We start from the raw sequence: 10690 nt of genomic DNA, 5'->3' as shown, positions 1-10690 counted from the left end.
ATGTGACTTCTGGAGGTTTTATGGGCTTCACAACAAAGGGGGTGAATACAAACACATGCCAATTCTCAGTTTTTTATTACTAAAAAATAGTTTTATGTATATATTTTTCTCATTTCACTTCACCAGCTTAGATTATTGTGTTCTGATCCATCACATACAATTCAGATTAAAGAAACATTGAACTAAAGGTTGTAATGTAACAAAATAGGTAAAAAGCCAAGGAGGGTGAATACTTTTGCAAGGCACTGATAGACATACTTATCTATACACACTACATTCTCTAGTCTTTATCATCATCCTGCTTCAGAATTGAAGAAAATGGGCTTCTAATTAAGACAAATTCTGTATATTTTGTTCTTTGTGATTTATGTAATTTCAACAGTATTTTGTTTTTGAGTTTTGGAAGTGGTGGAAGTATTCACATCCTTTACTGAAGTGAAATACTAATACCATCCTGTGAAAGTAAAAGTCCTGCATTCACAACCCAAGTTAAGCAAAAGTATTTAAGTATTATCAGCAAAATGCACTTATATTGTGTAGGTTGTATTTTACCGCTGTAGATGTTGAAAGTTCTGCCAATTTAACTCCTTTATACTGTTGGGTAGTTAATCTACATAAATGCATCCTATTGTTTGAGATAATCATATATTTGTGGCGTTGCCATCCTGTGAAAACCACGTATTTCTTAAAAGTCGACTATCCATGTCAGAAAAACAGCCCCCAGGGTTTTTTCAAATACTTCAGAAGTATGAGAATTTTCTCAACGCATAAATGAACACCTCATGCCTCAGTTTATCACAAACATTCAAAATCAACACACCTGGAGATACATGGTTTTCACTGGACAGGAAAGGGGATGAAAAACTGTAATCTGTAAAGTAACTAAAGCAGTCAGATAATGTAGTGGAGTAAAACGTACAATATTTTGCTCTGAGATGTAGTGGAGTAGAACTATAAAGTAGCAGAAAATGGAAATTCTCAATACCTCAAATTTGTACTTGAGTACAGTACTTGATAAAATGTACTTAGTTAGGTTTTGGTGTCACACAGTACACAGTGTGCTGTTTCAATAGCACATTTATTTATACTGTATAATAATGATAATATAATAATGAGCTCAAATGAGTTTCAAAGCAAAAACAAGAATTTGCTTAACAGATATAAATTGAAAACTCAATCTTTGCAGTGTTGCCAAGGTCTTTAGATTGTACTGAACAATTTTGAAATCAGTCCTGTTAAATCTGTAAGAGAAGGACGTTATGTGCAACCCCTGGAAATTGTCAAAAATGTCCAAACATTGCACAGCAAATTCAATATGGCTGACTTCCTGTTGGGTTTAGGAGATGGCTCCAAGAGGTTTTTGTTGAAGTCTAGAGGTGATACATATGCGGAATGCCTTCCAATTTCAATAGGACCTTTGCTGACCGACATTGTCGGGGCTCTGGCACTAATTAAATTGTTCTTTAATTTTCACACCACCACTCACAATGAAAACATAAAACAATAACAGGTTTTTAAAATCACCTTAGTATGTACTTCATTTATACGGACATCATGTAGCAGTTCAAATATAGTATTTTACCATATTTTCTTTTTTATAAAATTATAAAAAGAATTCTGGACATATGTACACAAATATACTGTAAGTATATACACATTTACATAGAAAACAATCAGCTATATTAGATAATTTATCTTCAGGTGAAGGGAAAAGGGGATGGCGAGAGCTAGCCCTGCTAGCCGTTTATATAGACACAACACACACTCTCTCACTGAGGCACGCACGCACACTCTCTCGCACGCATTTTGGACAGAACCAACATCACCTAAACAGTTCTTTGCATCAAAGTCTCCATTTCCATTCTGCTGCTAGCCACTATGCCACTCCACTATATAAATGGGAGTTTAGTGCCTTGCCTAAAGGCACCTTCACTTTATGCTGGTCCTTGTTTCCAAACACCACTCTTCCAGTCACAAGTTGCTTTGCCACACACTGGCGCTCAGCAGGAGAAGGACCACTTTGGGTAATGTTTCTGTCTAAAACTCCTTACTGTCCCTGAACAGGTCGATGCGCAGGGCGAGCTCCTTGAAAGAAGGACGCAAGCCGGGGTCGTCGTCCCAGCACTCCTCCATGATCTCATGTATCTGAGAGAACGAACAGGAAGAAAGATTATTATTTGTGGATGAATTTCTGAGATGAGCTCCGTCCTCTCTGCATACTGACAGAGAGCAGACACATACACACCTACATGGAGAGGTGCGGACCGAGTAAACTACGTCGTCGGCTCTGTAGTTTTGTTGAAGTCACAGCAATGCCGATAAAGGGGTTTCAAGTGTTTTTACAGTTTTTCTAACCTTCACACAGACAGCGTTTGCTGCGATGTGATATTAATGGCGAGCCGAAAGCGGTCGCGGTGCTGTTGACGTTACACTTCCTTTAAGCAAGCAGGCACAACGGTGGTTTCTCTGCCCTGATGAATGACTGACAGGCTGAGCTTGTAAGGCAAGGCAACTTTATTAATGTTACTCTGAGTGAGCAGTGTTATCAAAATGTAAAAATTCTGGTAACTGTTTTGATTCACAATTAAGTTGGAAAAAAAAAGCTTTGTGTTTAATGTATTTTTGTTGATGTTGAAATGGATTTTAAAACACATGGTATCGAAAAAAGTATCGTTAGGAATCTGTATTGAAACTGAGGTATCGAAATTGGCACCGGATCGAAAGATACCTAGCCCTAGATTTTTTGACAAGACAGTGTGAAAGAGACAGGGAATGTGGGGAAAGAGAAGTACTAACATGCGACAAAGGTCTCCTGGTTGGGAGTTGAATTGTGGACCTTGTGGTTATTTGGCGCCTTAAACATTCAGCTATTGGGCTGCTCCAACGACCGGTAATAGTTTAAAAATCTTGAGAATTTCTGGCAAAATGGTAATGTTCGCCAAATAGGTTGAGCTGCAGCTGCTTTACAGTCAAATAAATTTGGCAAAGACGTTGAACCTGATTCAAGTTTTGCACACAGTCATCCGGCAAGGCGCTGCATTGGCCATTGCCAATCGTAAAATACTAATTGTTTGCATAAGATTTGCCTATCACGTTTATACATCTATGTGTCAGTTTAAAGATAACCATTTTTACATAGGGAAAAGCAATGCAACAAATGTAATGTACACAGGGCATCTAACTAAAGCTAACTGGCAGCCCCCATCCTGGTTTAGGCTTTTAAATGTTTACGCATGTGTCCATGTACTGTACATGACTGAGTATGCATTGACATACAGGTGAAAGTGTGTTTGTGTAAGTAAATATATGCATGTAGTAGTAGTAGTAGTAGTAGTAGTAGTAGTAGTACTAGTACTAGTACATGTATGTGACAAGTTGATCCAGTCAGAGAGAAAACAGCAGTACATGTTCCTACCTCTGTGGGACACCCCAGAGGTTGAGGCAGCCTGCTGCCCGATTTGAGGAGCTCAATGAGGTGATAGACGATCAGCTGTCCCTGCTTGTCATTTCCCATCATGGACATAAAAACCTGGAGGAGAATGGTGACAGCCGGGACAAAAACAGATTTAAAGATTTATTTGATTTACAGAAAATAAGATCTTTACAGAGAATACAAATTATACGGGTAAATGTAGACCAATTGATGTCCTAACAACTTGAGCAATAAACTATTATTAAGTTATTATTGAGACAAACACAAAGCAAAACGTGGAGCAACCAGGGGAGGAAAAATTGTATTAGTGTCAACTTGGCAAACTACAGTATGACCTCAGTAAGGGAGTCACGGTCTCTACTTTGTCAGGTGTAGCGTGGAAAAGCGTGTACATTTAATTAATTTCCCAAAAATGAAATTCTGTTTAATTGTGTCAACACTATGCACAAATCACACTGGACTCATTTGAATGTGGTCATGTAACCACCTTGAGGAACTGAATCAGACAGAGAAGCAGCTTCCATGTATCTGTCTTTAGTGAGCCATTCCACTCAGTTACACTATATTCCTATTCAATTCATTTGTAAGCTTTAATTCATAGTACAAGTTGAGAGGCAGACAGGAAAGGAGGGGAAAAAAGGGCATGACATTCAACAAAAATCAAACCTGGCTGGCTGGATACAGACATTGCATTTTATATGGTATGCATCTTAGCCCTTAGGCCACTGTACCGCATCAGTTAGACTATTTTCTAATAAGCACACAGTATACATCGCTAACAGTGAGGCACTTGCTTGAATCAGTAGTTTTTTTGTGTTGTTTATTGTAACAATTAAAAATAGAGAGAACCATATTATCATTAGGTCCTTCTGAAGAATTAGCTGCTGCATTTGTCAATCCTATTTTTTTGCTATTAAAACAATCTTTGCACAGTAAATGACTGGGAAAGTCTTGTATATCTGCACACCTTTTCTTCAGTTAGTTAATAAAGCAGAGACCACAAATCAGGTTGAACAGGAAGTGAAAAAGCCAGTGCATGCGTGTGAGTGTTAGCACTTACTGCAGGAGGGCTGGAGTTCTTGTCGCTGTGGGTGAAGAGCTCATAAAGGACCACTCCAAAGCTCCAGACATCTGACGCCACAGAGAACTTGCTCTCAGTCAACGACTCAGGGGCATACCTACAAAATAGCACACTGTGTGATTGTCTGTCCCTGTTCTGCTCATCTAGAGAAGGTTGTGAATTTACAAGTTGACTTCAACACTAGGACAAAGAGCATCGTTTTGATTCCAAAACGATTATCACAAACTAACTTGGATTAAACCATATGAATTATGTGTTAGCGACAACGAAAACCCTTACAAAAAGCTGATTTAGAAGTAAAAATCGCTTCAGTAGAAGCACTCTGTACAGCATCATGAGGAGGGTGCAAAAAAAAAAAAAAAAAAAAAAAAGTGTAGAGTCTGACCAGAATATGGGACTCTCCCCTGGCTCTTTGACCATGTAGTACTCTTTATCCTGAGGCAGAACTTTGGTGAGGCCAAAATCTCCAATCTTAACTCTCAGCTCACTCTCCACGAGGATATTTCGTGTTGCCAGGTCTCTGTGGATATAACGCTTACTTGACAGGTACTCCATACCCTGTGAACACAGAGAAAACAACATATTTTTGTATCTGTAGCTACAGAGGTCAGCAGCTCTACGGAGCATTGGGACAAAACTGAACAAATGGAAGTACCTTGCAAATCTGTGACATGTAATGCGCAAGCTTCTTGTGGTCGATCCTCTCCTTGTTTTTCATGAGGTAATCTCGCAGACTTCCAAAGGGCAGATACTCCATGACGAGACAGAGATTTCGTCTTCCTGTGAGAAGCCAAAAAGAAACTGTGTCATCCAGAGGACCTAGCAGCCACAAAGGCTTGAACTTGCAAAAAATGTCACTGATTGATTGACAACTCAAAGTGTACTGTCCTCATTTACCAATAATAAGGCTGATACCGAGTATTAACAAAATAATAGTTGTTTGATATAGCTTGTTTATCATTAAGTTGGGATGGATACAATGGCTATATTTCATAGATGTCCATTAACAACCAAAAAAAAGAAAGAATCTAAATCATGTTATGCAAATTGGTAATACTACAACAAAAGCAATATCTATTTGGTGAGGACCTGTGTAGAACGTACTAACTATATTTGGGGTTTCATATATGAATTCTATTTATGTGATAGACACTAAGAATCCTAGTCAGTGGCTCATAGATAAGGCCAACTGCATTCATTGTTCAATAAGGTTGGTTTATAGTAAGTAGAGTTACAGTAAATGCACTGACGTTATAACAGAGTTTGGTGAGAATTGGTCAACTAAAGTTTTGCTAGTCAGTGAAACTGGTGAAAAACAAAACAAAAAACAAACAAAACATATACAGTATATAGGCATGCTAATGTAGTGTATTGTAAGTGTAAGGATAAAAAGTGATTAGGATGTGAGCAGCTAATTTTCAAATTGTCCTCCCAAAAACAGTTTTCAGCTCTGGAATATTAGAAGAATGAAGGTTCTAATTACAAGTCAACTGTACCTGCACTGTAGCAAACGCCTTTGTACTTGACGATGTTCTCATGCTGCAGAGATTTCAGGATCTCAATTTCTCGCTCAAAGTCTCGTATGTGCTCTGCAGTGCTGTGCTGGAGTTTCTTCACAGCCACGACCTCTCCAGTGTTGTCCTGAAGCGGGTCATATCGACACATCTCCACACTGCCAAAGTTTCCCTTAAAGAGAAAACCGACTTAAATTAACCATCATTTTTTACTCATAGTTCGATTTTATATTTCACTCCGTTTCTTACTTTGTGAAATGCACACACAGCGAGGTACCAGTTCAATGCAAGTACATTGAAATTAAAGCACACCAGTCGTGAAGTGAAGTTGTGATACGTGTACTTATGGGCTTAGGTTACTTAAATTGAAAATTAGTAAATGGCTGACAAATTGCTAGCTACATAACTAGCCAAAAAATGATGTGACATGAGGAACAGACAAAGAAAATGTTAGCATCTAAGGTAATTGTTTACTATAAACTAATCGTATGGTAATCCACTCAAAAGATAGATATAACAGCCATAATACCCCTTGTATGAAGAATATGATTAACCTAACGTAACTGAAAACCAACATTTGCCTTAAAAAAAATTAATAAATTCAACATGGCACAAACTCTGCCTGGGTTTAGGGTTCAATCCCTTCTGAGGAAATGCACGCTAAAAATGTATTAAGACCTATAATATCAAATGAAAATGAGCTAGCAATGGAAGCACCATATCAGGTTCTTTTTTTCTGTTAGAAAATCCCAATTCAGAGTGATGAATCATTATTCTCAGTTCTCCCAGAATCATGTAGCCCTCATTCAAGAATAAAAGTAATGACAACAAATCCCTAACAAAGACTTGTTGCAAGAGGAGATAAAGGAGTCACAAGTCTAAGTGTATTAACATGGGTTGATTTGCTCTTAAAAGCAGAGTTTCCACACTTCTTCATACCTTCCCTAGCTGTTGTAGGAATATGAGGTGTCTCTCTTCAAACTGAGCCGGCTCCTGCATCTCAAAGCCCCCAGTGGACCAACCGGAGCCCACGGTCCTGTTTGGCAGGATGTCACTGTCCACGATCAACTCGTAGTCTGGGGACACAAAGACAAAAATCATGTACACTCAAGAGCCAAATGGACAATTTAGAAATTAAGTGAATCAACATCTACAAGCTAGGCTAATCGTGTCTAGGCTAATCGTGTCTTGGACCAATCTCTGCACTAATCACCCAGAGATGAAATGCTAAAGAACTCCTTGAACACTATCCCTACACCTCATTACAATAAGCAGCTAATGACAACCTAATAAAGACTGGAGCTGCGACTCCCTTTTTATTTTTATTTTTTTATTTCTGAAGATACTCTAATAAATGTGTTTGGGCAGGGGGGTGTGTGTCTGAAGACATTTGAAATTCTACCGTGGAGTGACCTAGATTCTCTGTCCTGACACCAGTAGGGGCGAACACACCAACCTGGTGTGAAGAGGCTGTGGAGGTCACGGATAACGGCACGAAATGTGGGCCTGAATGTGGGCTCGTAGTCCATGCAGCTGGTAATCAGATTAGCTAGTTCGGTCCACTTTGGTGCAGGAAGCTGGTGGTGGTCATTGTAGAACAGGGTTTTCTGCGAGACAAAATTATTATACCATGATATGCACAGTATATACAGTATTGTAACTAGGGATGCACCAAACCCAGAGTTCGGTTCGGAATTCGGCCGAACTTTGGGCTTTTTGACAGAGTTTGGGTACTGCCGAATGTCAGAATTTTTTTCAACCGAACCGAACGGTACCAAAGAGAAGTAACGAGAGGCGTAACTCGAAAAAAAAAAGAGACGAACGTTGTGTTGAGTTTCTGCTCTTGCCAAAGAGTATAGAAGAAACAAGAGGCGAAACTCAATAGAACGTTCCATTGCAAACAAAACTGACACGCACCCATGACAGAGCTGCAGCTCCGCTATCTTGGACTGAACTCTCTTGTTACTTCACTACTCTTTGTAGAGTTACGTGGTTGACGTAATGACGTAGTTGGAGCTAGACGGAATGCTGTAGCAACCTAGCAACGGCAGTAAGCTGTGGGAAAGTGAAAATGGAACTTGTGAGCAGAAAAAGTGTTGTTTGGTAGTACTTTCAGTCAAAAGAAGGCGATTCAAGTCAAGCTACATGTTCAATTTGCAATGCCGATTTGTCTCGTGGTGACGAGGATCCTAAACTATACACAACATTGCTGCTGTTAAGACATTTGCGTATGAAACATCCGAAAGAATACGAGTTGTGCATGAAGGAATCTCCAGACAGCAGCCAAAATGCAGCAACTTCAGGTACGGCAAAGGAAGGACAGTCACAGCTAAAAACTTGTGTTAACCAGACCGTGCCTCTCCCGTGCTGTCAGCGTTCTCTCTGGAAATGAGTCTTCCTACAGCGGGAGTGGAGCGACCGAACAGCCGGCTGCTGCTCGTTAGCCAACGGTAGCTTTCTAATTCCACCCACCCAACATGCCTTCATCATACACTGGTTAGCGAAAGTTTGCAATTGTCACTCATCTGGCGATAGCGATGTACTTTCCTACAATGTCAATAGAGCGTGGGGGCAGCCTACTTTATGGGATTGTAAATCTAAAAGGCTAATATTTTGGATATTGGTTGGATCTTGAGATAGGGTAAACATAGGCCTTGTCAAAAATAGTTTTTCCCACTTGTGTGCCAGGCATAATGTTGCCTATTCTTTTTTATTTTTTACACTTAAAATACAATGAAAAATGCACTGCTGTGGACGTTGTTTACTTCATTAATGTGTTTACTGTGTTAAGAATGGGAGTAGGGTTCGGTATTCAGCAGAATCTTAACCAGTAGGTTCGGTATTCGGCAGAATCTTAACCAGTAGGTTCGGTATTCAGCAGAATCTTAACCAGTAGGTTCGGTATTCGGCAGAACCCCAAAAATCTGGGTTTGGTGCATCCCTAATTGTAACCATTATTTGTTAAACGTATACCGGCTTGGTCCAGTGTATATTTTAGGTCACACCACCCAGCCCTACCTTAGAGTTGTCCAGTGTTGCTAAAGGTTTCTCCCCACCACTGCAGATCTCCCACAGTGTGGTGCCAAAGCTCCACTTGTCTGCAGCCATGCTCAGGTTGTCAGGGTCCTCAACACACTCAGGGGACACCCAAGGGATCCTCTCAATCAGGACTGATCACAAACAAAAACATTTAACCCACCACTGTTAGTAAATTCTTGATTTTCAATTAAACCACCAACAATGTCAGGCAAAACAGTTGGATTTTATGATCTAATTGCATCATTTTGCAGCTAGCAATAATAATAATAAAAAAAAAAAAAAAAAAGAATCCATTCCTGTGTAACAACTCTTTTCTTTATTTTAATAGCATCCCAGTGGCATTACCTTATTTTATCAGCGTTTTCTATAATTAAACACAAAATGAAGTAACCCGATGCAACATGGATTTAAGAAGGGACCATCTCATTGCAATCATAACCTTGTTATACAGCCGACCCCTGCTGATTAAAGAGGTGTATTACAGTCAAGACGTGTATAGACATAACTTACTTTCTTTGGGTAAGACCGTGATGCTGATGCCAGGGTCACTCAGTTTGATGAAGGGGGGGTTCCCAGCCCGCCGGTCGTCCTCTCTGATAAGAAGAACATTTTTCGCACATACATTCCCGTGGACAAGATGCTTTTCCTCCTGCAGGTTCAGAAATAGAGGGATTCATTTTTTTATTTTATTTTTTCCTATCACTCTTCTTACAGTTTCCGTTTTGTATTACGATTTGTGTCCCAAATTAAATGCAAGCAGCACATAAATGGATATTCATCAATACTTTAAATTACTAGGCACTACACACAGATTCCTACCAGGAAGTTCATGGCCCAGGCAAGCTGCTTAGCCACCTCCAGCTTCCATAGGATATTTATTGAGTTCTTGTTCTTCTTCAAGTAGGTGTCCAGCGAACCAAACTTCACATACTCCTGCACCATGATATCTGAGAAAGAATTTTTTTTCCCAGCTGATGTTAAAAGGTAATTTAAGCGATTAAAACAGAATTCTTAACCTCTTAAAATACTTTGTGAAGGGGGCTAAATAACAGTTCAAACAAAAAAAACAAAAAAAACTTAAATAACAAAAAAACCTTGCATGGCCATTTTCAAAAACATCCTTTGAACTCTCACCTCAAGATATCTGAAGGATAATGAATGAACCCAATTTGTATTTATTTTGTGTAATATTAATGTGTTAGTCCCAAAGTAGCCATTTCATTGTAGTGAGACCATGTTTTGAAACATGACATCACAGTTCAAAATGACCTACTGTGACCTCTGGGATAATCAAAGCCCCATGACACTTTACAACCAGAAACTAGATATACAGGGCATTTAGAGGATGTATGGCTTTCCTATGTATAATGAAAATAAGAGGGTTTTCTGAGCAGAAGTGCTCGCCATCCAATCCCCGCAAAAATGCAATTCTTACAGACATCTCCAAATAGTTTTTGATACCAAATCACAGCATTTTTTTTTACCATTTTCATCTCTTGTCGAGTGGTCAGAATTGGTTGGAACAACTTATGAGACCTAAGCGAGCATGGGAATGGCCATCATATACTTTCATCATACTGTGCTAAGCCCTTATACACTTTTACAATTTATTTCTAAAAATGA

The 10690-nt window shown here is 39.3% G+C and overlaps 1 protein-coding gene across 2 annotated transcripts in view; it reads right to left on the bottom strand.

Moving 5' to 3' along the window:
* Positions 1-968: 968 nt before the first annotated feature.
* Positions 969-10690, bottom strand: part of jak2b (Janus kinase 2b) — a 30433-nt gene continuing 20711 nt past the window's right edge. For both annotated transcript variants that reach the window (XM_028577693.1, XM_028577692.1), the window contains exons 14-24: positions 9887-10014; positions 9578-9716; positions 9047-9198; positions 7485-7635; positions 6968-7104; positions 6011-6200; positions 5170-5294; positions 4900-5072; positions 4494-4611; positions 3416-3529; positions 969-2145 (exon numbers count right to left, since the gene is read on the bottom strand). In XM_028577693.1, coding sequence (XP_028433494.1) covers positions 2038-2145; positions 3416-3529; positions 4494-4611; positions 4900-5072; positions 5170-5294; positions 6011-6200; positions 6968-7104; positions 7485-7635; positions 9047-9198; positions 9578-9716; positions 9887-10014 — 1535 coding nt within the window. In that variant the 3' untranslated portion in view covers positions 969-2037. The remainder of the gene's footprint in view (positions 2146-3415; positions 3530-4493; positions 4612-4899; positions 5073-5169; positions 5295-6010; positions 6201-6967; positions 7105-7484; positions 7636-9046; positions 9199-9577; positions 9717-9886; positions 10015-10690) is intronic.

Source organism: Perca flavescens, chromosome 5 (assembly GCF_004354835.1).
Source record: "Perca flavescens isolate YP-PL-M2 chromosome 5, PFLA_1.0, whole genome shotgun sequence".
Lineage (NCBI taxonomy): Eukaryota > Metazoa > Chordata > Actinopteri > Perciformes > Percidae > Perca > Perca flavescens.
This window is presented reverse-complemented; position numbering and strand designations above follow the sequence as displayed.